Here is a 12,474-nt window from a genome sequence, read left to right as displayed (position 1 = left end):
TGATTGATTAATAACATTGGCCATACCACTCCCAAGAGGCCTGGATGTGAATATGACCCCACGCAATGAGTTCCCCATCCAAAGAACATTATTAGTCCACGATATGACTGCACTGCTATTCCAAATACAGTTTGGGTCATGGTATTTCATTTCAAGTCAATACATATATATTAGAGGCCTACTGTGGAGATTCCGAGATGAGTAAGACAATGTCTCTGCCTGCAAGGGGCCTTCAGTACAGTGGTAGCAGTAAAATAATGATACAAATTATTATTAAATGAGCTAATAAGATATGCCAATCATAAGTAATATTGAAAAAAGAAAAGGAAACACATTTTTCTCAAGGTATCAGAAAGCCACCTTGGAGGAGAGGATATTTGATGTGGGTGTTAAAGAATGGACAGGATACTAATAAACATGGACAATAAGAAAAGCTTTCTTGTCAGGGGGAGCAGAATGAGTTCCCTGGAACAAAAGGTCTCAGAATGAGTCAGGAAAAGAACAAGTGGTCCAGTTTGGCTAGATCAGAGAAATGATGTGAAGAAGCAGTGAACATAAAAAGGTCTGGAAAATTCATGGCCATACTGGGCAGTATCTTAAGAGTCAGACTGAGGAATCTGTTTAAGATGGATTAAGAGCACATCTGGGGGCATAGTTCATATAGTCCAGTATTAGGGCAGAAACAAACCCTCCCCCCATAAAGGAAACAAATACAGAAGTAAGAAACATTGAGAGAGGAACTGTTTCAATGAGAAAAGGTGAAGTCTAGAGACTTTTGGAGTACTCCAACGGTTTTCAGCCTCAAAGACTGTGAGGATATTGCTGCCATTACCAAAAGTAAAAAAATCAGAGAGGAATATGACTTAGGGAAGAAAATGATGCTTTTAGCTCTATCTTGAATCTGAAGGTGCAAGTTCAACATACAAGTAGACATGTCCATTTGGCAGTAGAAATACAGGAGAGAGCGTTGAGTACTAAACACAGAAATTTGACCAGTGTCTATTAATAACTGCTGAAGCCATGAAAGTGAATGATTTCCCAGGGATAGATAATTGACAGGGAAAAGAACTAAGGAAAATACTTCACTGGAGAGCTAACCAGGAGTCCATTCTGTATGAAATGGTCATTACTGTTCCCTGATTATAGACAAAAATACATGAAGTTCATTTCCCCATGTCTCAGTGGTCTTCATGGTAATAATCAATGATTTGGGATCAATTATAATAGTGTATGACTCCTAAGACCCTGGAGGACCAAGCCCTGCAAGTGTCCTCTGCTTTTTGGGAGGTTCATGCACTTTTCCTGGGCAGCCACACTTTGTCCTACTACTGTTACTTTCTAGTCTACAGTTTCTTCTCTCCACTCATTTATTCATTAATTCAATAAATACCTATTAAGTAACCTACTATGTGCTGGGCACTAGTCCAGGTACTAAGGATCTCCAATGAATAAACTCTCCATGAAGCTTACGTTCTCGTGGGGCGAGACAAACAGTAAAGCAATCAACAAACAATACTGTAAATGTCAGACAGTAGTGAGGGCTGTGATGAAAAATAAATTAGGGTAAGGGACTGGGGTGAAGAGACAGGAGCTGCAATTTTGTATAGGATGACCTGGAAGAGTCCCTTTAAAGAAGAAACACATAAGCAGAGACCTGAGATTTCCCTGCAGTGGGTATGACATGGGCAAAGGCTTTAAAGCAAGAGTGTGCTTGGCTAAAAGATCAGTGTAGGTGAAGTATATAGTAAGCAAGAGCAAGAAATATAGGAAATGAGATCAGAGAGTCAACAGCCAGATCATGCAGGGCCTCAGGGGCCATGATAAGGACTTCGGATTCTACTTTAAGTGTGTTGAGAGTCCAACAGGTAATTTTGAGTGGTAGAGTAACATATTAGAAGGTCTGTAAAATCTGGTACTCCCCCCAGATGAAAAAATAAAAACCAAAAAGCTTAACTTTGTTTAGCCCAGCATTTTCTAAATTCATTTGACCATGACTGGAAGCATTTTTGGTGTGGCACTTACTAAAAAACTAAGAAAACACACTTTAGGATATGATGCTCTAGAACACTGCTTCCCCAACTTCAATATGCACTGAGAATCACTAGGAGAGCATGCTAAAAGAGACTCCTGGAGCCCCACCACACAGGACTGGAGAATTTGCTTTTCTAACAAGCTCTCAGATGATACTGTGCTGTCAGTCCATGGACCACACTTGAATTAATACTAGAACACACAAAACATAACATTTTAAGAACTTACAAAATAGAGATGTAGTTATCATAGTACCAGAATCCAACAGTGCCTATCTCTTTGACTAAAAGCAGTGTAAGACTATCAAATATTAACCTTCATCTATGAAAGCTAAGCCATAGATCAAAGCCTAGGTCTCAAGATGTTTTCTGTTTTCTCAAGATCTGACTTCAAGATGTTTTTCCCTGGAATAACATATACCTTCATATTCTCCTGGTCCTCCTTTGTTATATTATAGGTGAACCAACTGATTTATGAGAACCATCCAGAAAAGATCACCTCATTGGGCATAGTTCCACTGACATACAAAATTCTATTAGTCTTTTCTAGAGATCAGGAGGAAATGTTGCCAGTAGCAGGAAATCAGTACACTCTAGTACAATGTTTATTATACTTCAGCACCACCAGCAACAATTTTTAAAAGATTGCTGGGTCTTAGTAAGAATCATGACAGACTCTACCTTATCCCCAAGAAATCAGAGCTTTCTAAGAAACAGATTATCGTACTGATTACCATACTTCTTCCATTAGACTTCAGCCCACAAAGCATTTAATAACAATTTCTACAGGAACTTCAAAGACTTACTATAATGGGTCTAAAACCCCTCAAGAAAGATGCTAAGCAATTTTTACTTGTTTTTTTAAGTAGGGACTTCTGCCTTCCATAGGTAGACCCACAGCAAAAGGTCAACAGATACACTAAGCATTTCTGAGAAAGAGAACATTACTGGAAATTCAATCAGAACTCAGAAAGTCCTAAGAACACAGGAATTTTAATGAAACCTGAAAAGGTGCAAATTATGGGAACACGTCAATTATAAAAAGTTTACACTGTATTTCGGTTTGACTTGTACAAGTCATCCCTGTCCCAATGAAAGGATTTGAGATTTGGCAAACTGACCATGTTCCTGCCAGTGGCCTGAGTGATCATAAATAACTTGCTAACCAGCTACAGAAAACTGCATCTGTGCCTGTTCTAGCACTAAATAGATCTAGCAAGGACAGAATGATAAAGGAGCTTAGCCTTCTGTCTCCTGGAGTAAAGAATAGACTGGGACAAACCCAGAGGCTATTCCCTCACAGAATTACTGTAGGGGAGAGGAGGACTGTCATACGGATGGGAGAGCTCCATAAGCAGGGCTGAGCTAAGGCAAAATGGTACATTTCAAACCCAGGCCCCCTCCATAACCTGAGGGCTGACAGTCCCCCCACCCCAACCTTTGAATAGAAGCAGGATAATACTCCATTGCATTAATCAAGCAAGTGCCTGGGTACGGACAAGGGTCACTATTTAAACTGTTCGCAGAAACAAAAAGAAAAGTGGTACCATCATGAGCCTTCAGAAACTCTGTCCAGTGGTGTGGCCTCTTGAGGATTTGCCTAGCTTGCACTGAGGAGGTTGCCCTGTCCTGATCCTATGGGCAGTCACAACTGAGAGCAGGCCTATGATAAGAAAAGTTGATTTTACTGATTTCCTTGGTTCTATGATTCATACTGATTGGACTAGTGAGATTATAAAACTGGGAAATTTTAAAAAAACAGTTTGAAGCCTGGCATATATTTCATACTTAAGTGCTTGGCTACATATTTCATTCAACAAACATTTGCTGGGTTGCCACTGTATGTCAGGTACTGTGCTTGCGCTGGACATACTGATGTTAATAAGACATAATCTGACCACCAGTAGAGGGTAGTCCCAATATGACGAAAGCCCTGCCGTAATAGGTAGGCGATTGAATTTCAAAGGAAGGACATCCAATCCTTCCTTAAAGAGGTAACATTTGAGCTAATCTTGAATTAGAAAGAAACATTCAGAAAAGGAAAGAAAAGGCAGATCTAAAAAGGAAAATCATCTTAAGTGGGCTGCACAAAGGCTAGGAGACCTGAGGAAATGCAGCCCAATTAAGTACACTCCTAGTAGCTCATGGTGAAAGATGCTTATGGCACCTGAGAAGACAGGAGATGAAACTAAAAATTAAAAAGTCAGAATCACAAAGGGATACGTATACCATCCTAAAGAGGCTAGACTTTATCATGTAGGCAATGGGGAGTCATGAAAAGATTTGTTTAAAAGGAATAATATGGTCGTCTTGGATTTTAGCTGCTCTAAAGATGGACTGCAGGAGAGCCAAAGCAGGGAATGCTGAGACTAGAGGCAGTGAGACAGTTGAGAGAGTGGTCCAGGTGGTAGTGATAAGAACCGGAACCAAGACTGCCACAGTAGGGGTGTAGAAGAGAAAGCAGAGGCAAGAGGAATTGAGGAGTTAAAATCAATGGGACTTTGTGATTGATTTAATGTGGCTGAAGAGCAAAATGGAGGAGCCAGAGAGTCTGAATAGGGTGCTGAGATGGATAATGTTGCCATCTACCAAAATAGGAAAGATGAGGAGAGGAACAGGTTTGGGGGAGGGGAGAGATGATGAGTTCAGTTTGACAAATGATGAGTTTTGAGGTGCCTGTGGGATATCCAGGCACTGAGCCTAATGGAATCCAGGCCACAAGCTTACAAGAAATGGCACAGTCTCAACCCTCATTCCTAAGGCCCATTTTTCATGATTTAGGATACCACTCCTGAATTCCAACTGTCAACTCATTCACTCCCAGGAATCTTTAGAGGGGCATCTTGTGCCCAGGTTCTTTCTGACAGACTGGCAAAGAATCCTGGAACTAAACTGACCACAGGAGGTAATCTTATTGATATTTTTAGCTTCCAAACTAGGCTCCATGACCCTGACTGATTAGGATTTTATTAAGTTAAGATCTTAGGAAGAATATTTTAATCTCAACCCTGTTCCAATTTTCTAACTCTAAATGCCTCATTCTTTCTGAGAGGTCAGGGTAAGGGTGTGAAAAATTTTTTTATTTTGTTTCTGATAGGTGCCACATGCTGTTCTATGCACTGTATATATACGATATGATTTAATTCTAAATAGACATTACTATCCATCTTAGATGTGGGAAACTTGAAGCTCCCAGAGGTTACATGCCCAATGCCACACAGGTAGTAACTGTCAGAACTGACTCAAATTCCCAATTCTGTCTGATACCTAAACCCAAATACTTTCTACTCTTCTCTACACTTAATCCAACTTCTTGTGTTAGTGTCAAATGCATTTTAGTCTGTCACTATCTCATATAGAAAAAAATAGGGAGAAAAAACACCACAGAAAATTAGCCTTAGTGTGTAAATTACTAACAAATCATGTGGTCCAGATAATGCACTGTTGTACCCTTGTACCATTTTGTCTGTTAAATGCATGTGATTCACATTAGAAAAAAAAAAAAATTAGAAGCTTCCAGTCTATCCTTCCCTCCTCTGTGATGGCTACCAAATGTATCATTGCTAAACCACAAAAGACTATGTTAAAGTAGCATTTGTTAAAGTAACATTAAAGGCTCTGCATAAAAACCACTAGCAGGGGAAAGTGAAGCGCTGTAGTTGAAAGGTCCTTATAGCTGGCTGTGGTGAGTGGCAAGGGGTGGGGGGTGTGGGCGCTGTGAGACCACCCACCAATCCAAGGTTCCTACCACAAGGAGACACAACAAGAGAAAGTTGTGGACACCCTGGCGTTTTAGAATTCAGATGGGAATGATAGTGTTTCTTTTAAAGAAATTCTTTAGTGCCTTTTCCTAATCTCCCTATCTTCATATTTTAGAAAGAAGGAAAAAAGCTTATTTTTTTCTTTTCTTTTTTTTTTTTCCCCCAACTTGGTTTGGAAAGGCAGAATGTGAGACACTTCACTCTCCTCACTCTTCAGCCAAGAGAGGACATCTGTCAAGTGCTAACAGGACATAATCCCTCCTTGAAAGGCATAAAGACGCATTCAGGGAGTTACAAGGGTCAAGAGTAAGCTACAAAATAATGGCGACTCTTTCCTGTATAGCTGCCAGTAAATATCATAGACCTGAAATACACTTTTCAAAACAGGAAAATCAAGAGCACAGAGAGAAAAGAGGATGGAGGGAAAGAGGAGACTTTGGAGGAGGAAGGGTCTGCCCTCTTCAGACCAGGCCATGCATTTTTTTGTTCATTTGGTCAACAAACATTAACTGAAAAGCTATAATGTTTCAGGTTTTGAGGAAATAAAAATAGGAGACATGGTTCTTATCCGCAGAGAAATCACAGCCTAATACCAAGGCAGTCAAGTAAACACATAATTTTAATAAAGTGGGTAACTGTCTTGATACATTTAGAAACAAGTGCTCTAGTAGCACAAAAGAGAGAGAAACTACCTCTGCCTAGAGGAAGAGGTGTCAGTGAAGATTTACTGAGAAGGCACTTAAGCTCAATCTTTAAGGATCAGAAGAAGCTGACCTGAAGACACTGGTGTGACCTAAAGATACTGGTAGAGACAGGTGTCTGAGGACCAGAAAAAAGGCACGTGTAAAAGCATGGAAGTGTAACAGGACTTGTAATAAGTTCAGCCTGACCAATGCTTAGAATTAATTTGAGTGGAGGGTGAAGGTAGTTGCATGATGGAGGATATGATTGAAGATTTATTCAAATTCTAGATCACAAGACACTTTCCTTCTGGTGGTAAAAGGTTTGACTTTGTCCTGAAGTCAAGAAAGAGCTCAGTGGAGGTCTTTAAGTGGGGAAATAGCATGCAAAGCAGATGGTTTAGGAAGAGCTCAATAGTTTGTTGTTTACTGAAAGGCCATATGAAATCGGTTCTTCTGTGTGTCAGGCAAAGAAGTGCTAGAGTAGAGGAAGTGGGAAGGATGGACTTGACACCACAGAGAAAAATAAATTCTAGAATTGAGCAGCACCTTGAAATGGTGCAAAGCTGAAATAAGGATGAACCACAGAAGCCCTCACCCCATTCTTCTCTTCCACTTCCATATGGAAACACAAACAGGGCAGGTTACCTGTACCCACACCAGAGATTCATCTTAGGAGAAAACCAAGCAAGGAAGTAGGCAGTGGTAAGATGGGACTTGCAGGGTGCCCAGAAATCTCTCAATAGGCAGAGAAGTAGGGCTTTCTCACTGAGGTGTAGAGATAACAAGATGCCCCATTATGAGGCACTGTGATTTTCGTTTACCTAAATGGCCACTTCTGGGTATCAGGAATCAAAAGCAAAGACGCCCGAGGGCAGTAATTAGATATTCTTCCTAGAATTCCTCACTAAAGAAGCCAGAATAAAAATGTTTCCACAGATTTGTGGAGTTCTAATAGACTGTTTCCAAAGCATGAAACACAGTGATACAGTTAGACACATAAGAGTAAATGAGGTTCCTAGAAAGTGAATCTGAAAATTCAACAATGGCTAGGAAGAGACTGGTACTGCACTAGTCTGATTGAGGATGCTTTCCTCACCCCACTGCAATCTGTTGTTTTAGTATGTGATCAGAGTCCAAGAAGTACAGAAAATTTGATCCACCTCAGGGGACCCACATGAGCCTGAGTCCCACACTCCTCTCTCCCTCCTCCGTGATGGAGATGAAGGTTATTCCCTCTGGCCGCTGGTCCATTATCTTTTGAAAGATGAAGGCCAAGTCTGCCAAAGACAAAAATGGTCTGTTGAGGTATCAGCTCCATCATCCTTCCAGAGCAGCTGAGGAGCAGGGATAAGAATCAAAACCCATCCTGCCAGGCCCTAAAGGAAGTTTTCCAGCCAGACAAAAGACATCCCAAGAAAAGTGTGTTTTGTACCTTCTGGGATTTCTGGCTTTGAAAAGAAGCATGTAAGATACACAGTAGAAATCAGACATGGAAATCAAAATTAGGTTTCAGATTGCTACTAGACTTTTTTCTTCTTTAAAGTGATAAGCAAACTTATTTTCTCAGAATATATATATATGTGTGTGTGTGTGTGTGTGTACGTATGTGTGTATGTGAGTATATGTATGTATGTGTGTGTGTGTATATATACGTATGTATGTGTGTGTATGTATGTATGTATGTATGTGTATGTATGTATGTGTATATATATATATATATATGGCCTTAACTTTAGGAGCAGAACATAAACTGTAGCTTGAGCCAAGCCCACTTCCCCATACCTTTACCAGGACTTGGTAAACCTTAAAAGGGAATACTGTCTGACTGAAGCCAGACAACTGGCCCCTAAAGAGCACATTTTTAATTTATTTATGGCTTAATATTTTCCACTGATAGGATTAATAAATCATGTTTTCATTCAACTTGTTTTCTCTGAGGTATGAATTTCTCTATTTTGATACCAGATCTTAACATGTTTTATTTTGCTTGTCCATTTTCCAGTTCATTTTTGCAGCTACAGGGAGAAATTTATTAGTCTGTATTGCCGCCTTTCTGCTGTGGTGGAGCTGGATTCTCTGAATACCCAACAGTCCCTGAGGGAAGCGATCTCAGACAGCGAGGTTGCAGCTGCCAAACAAAGACACCAGCAAGTTTTAGATTTCATGCAGGTAATAGTTTGTTTCTTCTGAGGCAGAATGAAGGAAGAAGGGGTAGAGTGGAGGGGATGAGAAACAAGCATAAAAAAGAACAGCAATCTGGGTTTATTTAAAGACCACAGCATGCAAGTAGCCTCTTGATTTGGTTAAAATTTGGAGTTCAGGAAGAAGTGAGTTTTTAAACAAAGGCGTAAGAAAAAACTACATATAAATCACAGCATTACTAAGACCTGCATCCATTACTATGGTAGGTAGTAGTGGCTTCCCATATGGAGAGAAAAATCACTGCTAGAAGAACTAGTAATCAGATTATCATTATTACCCATTAATCCATTGATAATTCTAACAGAAAGAAAAATTGTATCAATTAACTTAATATCCCAGAGTTATATTAACCCAAATCCAGTTGGACCTCATGTTTTAGACCCCTTTCTGGCAGAGCTGACTGACACTCTAACGTGTGGCTACAGGGGCTGGAAAATGTGTTCCCTATCTATGGTCTTGTCTAGAAAAGCCTTAAGATGACACCTCAAGTTCTTGTGACAGGGGCACTGACTAGTCATCAAGACAATTTGGATCTCATCTAAAATTGCCCGTAAGTCCCTTGGACAAATCTTATGATCTTTCTGCCTAATATTACCCAACTCACAAAATGAGTATACCAGCAATAGCCTATGATAGATATCTAGGATATATAGTCAGTTCAATTTGGCAAATATTTGTTGAATACCCAGATGTCAGGCACTTCAAGAGAGATACAAAGTTGAATTAGATACAGTCCCTGACCATAAGGAGTTTTAAACCCAGTAGGATAGACAAGAAATGTGTATAAATACTATTTATAAAATGAGTTAGGTGCCAAAAGAGGAGTACCGGAAAAAAAAAAATTGTGTCAACACAAAGAAGTAACACTTTATTAATATTTATGGGTGTAAGAAAAGTTGCCACAGAGGATGTAACTGATATCCAAGCTTGGCCTAGAGGGATAAATTAGACTATACAGTAGGGAGAAACAGACTAGGGGCATTCAAAGAAAAAGTATAAACAGATAAGGCAGAAAGAGCAGGAAAACAGTATTTGGGGAATGATGAGTAGTCAAAGTTGGTTGGGGCATAAATTAAGTGAAGGTAGTAAGAAAGCAGGCAAGAATGAAAGTAGCAATGAGATCAGACCACAAGGGCTTTATTAAAGGCTATGGTAAGAAATTTGTACTTTATTCTGTAGACAACAGGGACTTGGCCAAAGTCTTAAAGAAAGTAAGTTACAGCCTCTCATAGCTATTTAGCATAGATTCAAGCTGGGAGATAGTCCATTGCAGTGGTATAGCCATACTGGTTGTTTATAGTAAGCACTCATTCTCATTGGCTATGTTCGTAGATAATTTGCATACCATTCCTGGATTTAAAGAGAAGACCAAAAGCAGTGAAATCAAATATGAAGCTATCACAATCATCTAGGCAAGGAATGCTTTGAGCTTTGAGCAAATAAATTTCTCTAAACCCCTACCTCCTGGTACATCTGGGTGGCTCAGTCGGTTAAGAACCTGCTCAGGTCATGACCCCAGCATCCTGGGATGGAGTCCCACACTGGGTTCTTTGTTCAGTAGGGAGCCTACTTCTCTCTCTGCCTGCTGCTCCCCCTGCTTGTGTACATGCTCTCTCTCTCCCTCTAACAAATCAATAAAATCTTTTTTTTTTTAAAGATTTTATTTATTTGACAGAGAGAGATCACAAGTGGGCAGAGAGGCAAGCAGAGAGAGAGAGAGGAGGAAGCAGGCTCCCTGCAGAGAGCCCGATGTGGGACTCAATCCCAGGACCCTGAGATCATGACCTGAGCTGAAGGCAGAGGCTTAACCACGGAGCCACCCAGGTGCCTCCCACAAATCAATAAAATCTTTAAAAAAAATAAATAAATAAAATGAATCCCAACCTCCTAATCTGTAAAATAGGGAAGGTAAGTGTATTAACTCATAGTGTTACTGTGAATTCAACAACAATAAAGCACTGAGCACACTACCTGCACATAGTAAATATGAAGTAAATTATATATTCATTTATTCAGTTATTAATAAGGAGGAAAAATGCTCTGAAATATGGGTATATAAGATTTGGAATTTACTTAGTACTCAGGAAGAAGGTATTATAATATACTTGCAAAGTGGTGAGCAGACAAATCTTATCCTACTTATCCGACTCCATAAATGAGATACCTTAAATGACCTCTCAGACTAAAGAAATAAACCTCTTAAGAAATTACTTGCTCTCTTGACCTGAAAATGCGGTATTTAAAAAACCAGACATTTATGGCATTTATTTCATTTCCAGTAAAAGTGGAACATTAATATGAGGAAGGGGTGGGAAAGGGAAGAATGAGGCAAGAGAATAAGAAAGACTGGCTTACCTTTTCTATCCAACATAATGGGCTGTGGAGCATCAGAAAAAGAACAATGACCAGAAATCAATTAGCATACATTTTTAGTACTGAGTTCTACCAATAGACATTGGAGTAATGGACAATTCATTTGATCTCCAGGACCCCGATTTTCTCATATATAAAATGAAAGGGCTGGACTAGATGACTTTGGAAAACTGGTTGGCTCTAATATTTCATGACGTCTTTAACATCCATAAATATATTTAGAGAAGCACTCTCTAACCATGCCTTAGGTTCTATTTCTGCTTTATTCCACTTAAGCCTTCCCCTAAATCCAGTATGGTCATCCAATGAGAAAGTGGACTTTCTTCAGTCTTTCTAAGTCTCAGACCCCTCAGGAGTTCCTGGCTCCATTCTTACTCTGTGGCCCCTTATTTTTCACCTACCCTAGGGCTCCACTGCCTTTTTCTCTCTTCCCTTTCATCACACCATTAAGTGGGATGGATAAAGGCAAGCCAGGCCAGCAATTCCTCAAAGTTCCCAAAGCAGGTAACTTGAGAGTCCCCTCTACATACTCTCCTTCCAGCCAGCCAGGTACATGTAGACTTGGATAAAAGCCAATTCCCAAAGGGTTCAAAAAATCACTTCTTAGCTGGGTAAACCCTGACCATCTCCCTGTAGCCACAGCCTTCAATGGATTGCTTTGCTCTATCCAACATGGATAACTTCACTGACTAGAGATAATGCAATATCATTTCTCCTCTTATCTATGTTGGGCTTCTCAATCCCTCTCTCACTCAGAATGAAAACCAGCTGGAGCCACTCACCCATTGGCATTCACAGCTCAGCCCACCACACACCATAACCTGCAGAGGCAACCGCCAGCCGTGAGAGCATTTGTATGATTCCAGATCTAAGACAGTGTTGAAGTCACTACACAAACCAAACATTGTAAAGAGCAAGGGAGTCTATGTAAATACAGCAAGGAAAAGAAGCCAAGGAGTGCAGCCAGAAAAGGGGAGGGCCTGGACTAGGGGAGGTGAAGAAAATCATAGATAAGGTATATAGGTTTTATAGACAGCACACAGAGCAGAAATATCAAAGTGTAGAGACTTGGAGCTTGGCATATTTTGAGCTGCTAAAGCCTAAAGGGCAATTAGGCCATAATTTATATACTGTAATGCTTCAAATGCTCCTAAGCTGTAATAGAAACACAGCTCATTAAATATAGCCAATCTATCATCCCCTCAAGCACCTTGTAACTGTGCTGTGAGAAAACCAATCACCTTTACATTTTAATAAAAATATTATCTTGCCTGAGTACAGAGAAAGGGTGTAATTTATGGGATGAAAACCAAAAATTTTAAAAGGCAGGGTGAGAAATGGATGCAGAACTCTTAACCAACAGACCTATGGAGTTCATGGTCTTTTCTTTTTTAAAAACGTGTCAGCAAGTCTTTAGAAGCTGAA

The 12,474-nt window shown here is 40.0% G+C and overlaps 1 protein-coding gene and 1 long non-coding RNA gene across 2 annotated transcripts in view; one reads left to right on the top strand and one right to left on the bottom strand.

The window, feature by feature from the left end:
• ANKFN1 (ankyrin repeat and fibronectin type III domain containing 1) overlaps positions 1–12,474 on the top strand; it is a 405,557-nt gene that overhangs the window by 372,390 nt on the left and 20,693 nt on the right. Inside the window, exon 18 of the mRNA XM_032872010.1 lies at positions 8,477–8,643. Coding sequence (XP_032727901.1) covers positions 8,477–8,643 — 167 coding nt within the window. The remainder of the gene's footprint in view (positions 1–8,476; positions 8,644–12,474) is intronic.
• The window catches only part of LOC116876058, a 58,704-nt gene that overhangs the window by 28,624 nt on the left and 17,606 nt on the right, over positions 1–12,474 (bottom strand). The gene's annotated exons all lie outside the window — the stretch shown is intronic.

The sequence above is a fragment of the Lontra canadensis genome, unplaced genomic scaffold (genome assembly GCF_010015895.1).
Source record: "Lontra canadensis isolate GAN:19392208 unplaced genomic scaffold, GSC_riverotter_1.0 scaffold43, whole genome shotgun sequence".
Classification (NCBI taxonomy): Eukaryota; Metazoa; Chordata; class Mammalia; order Carnivora; family Mustelidae; genus Lontra; species Lontra canadensis.
The sequence above is the reverse complement of the archived record's forward strand: the minus strand, read 5'-3'. Positions and strand labels throughout refer to the sequence as shown.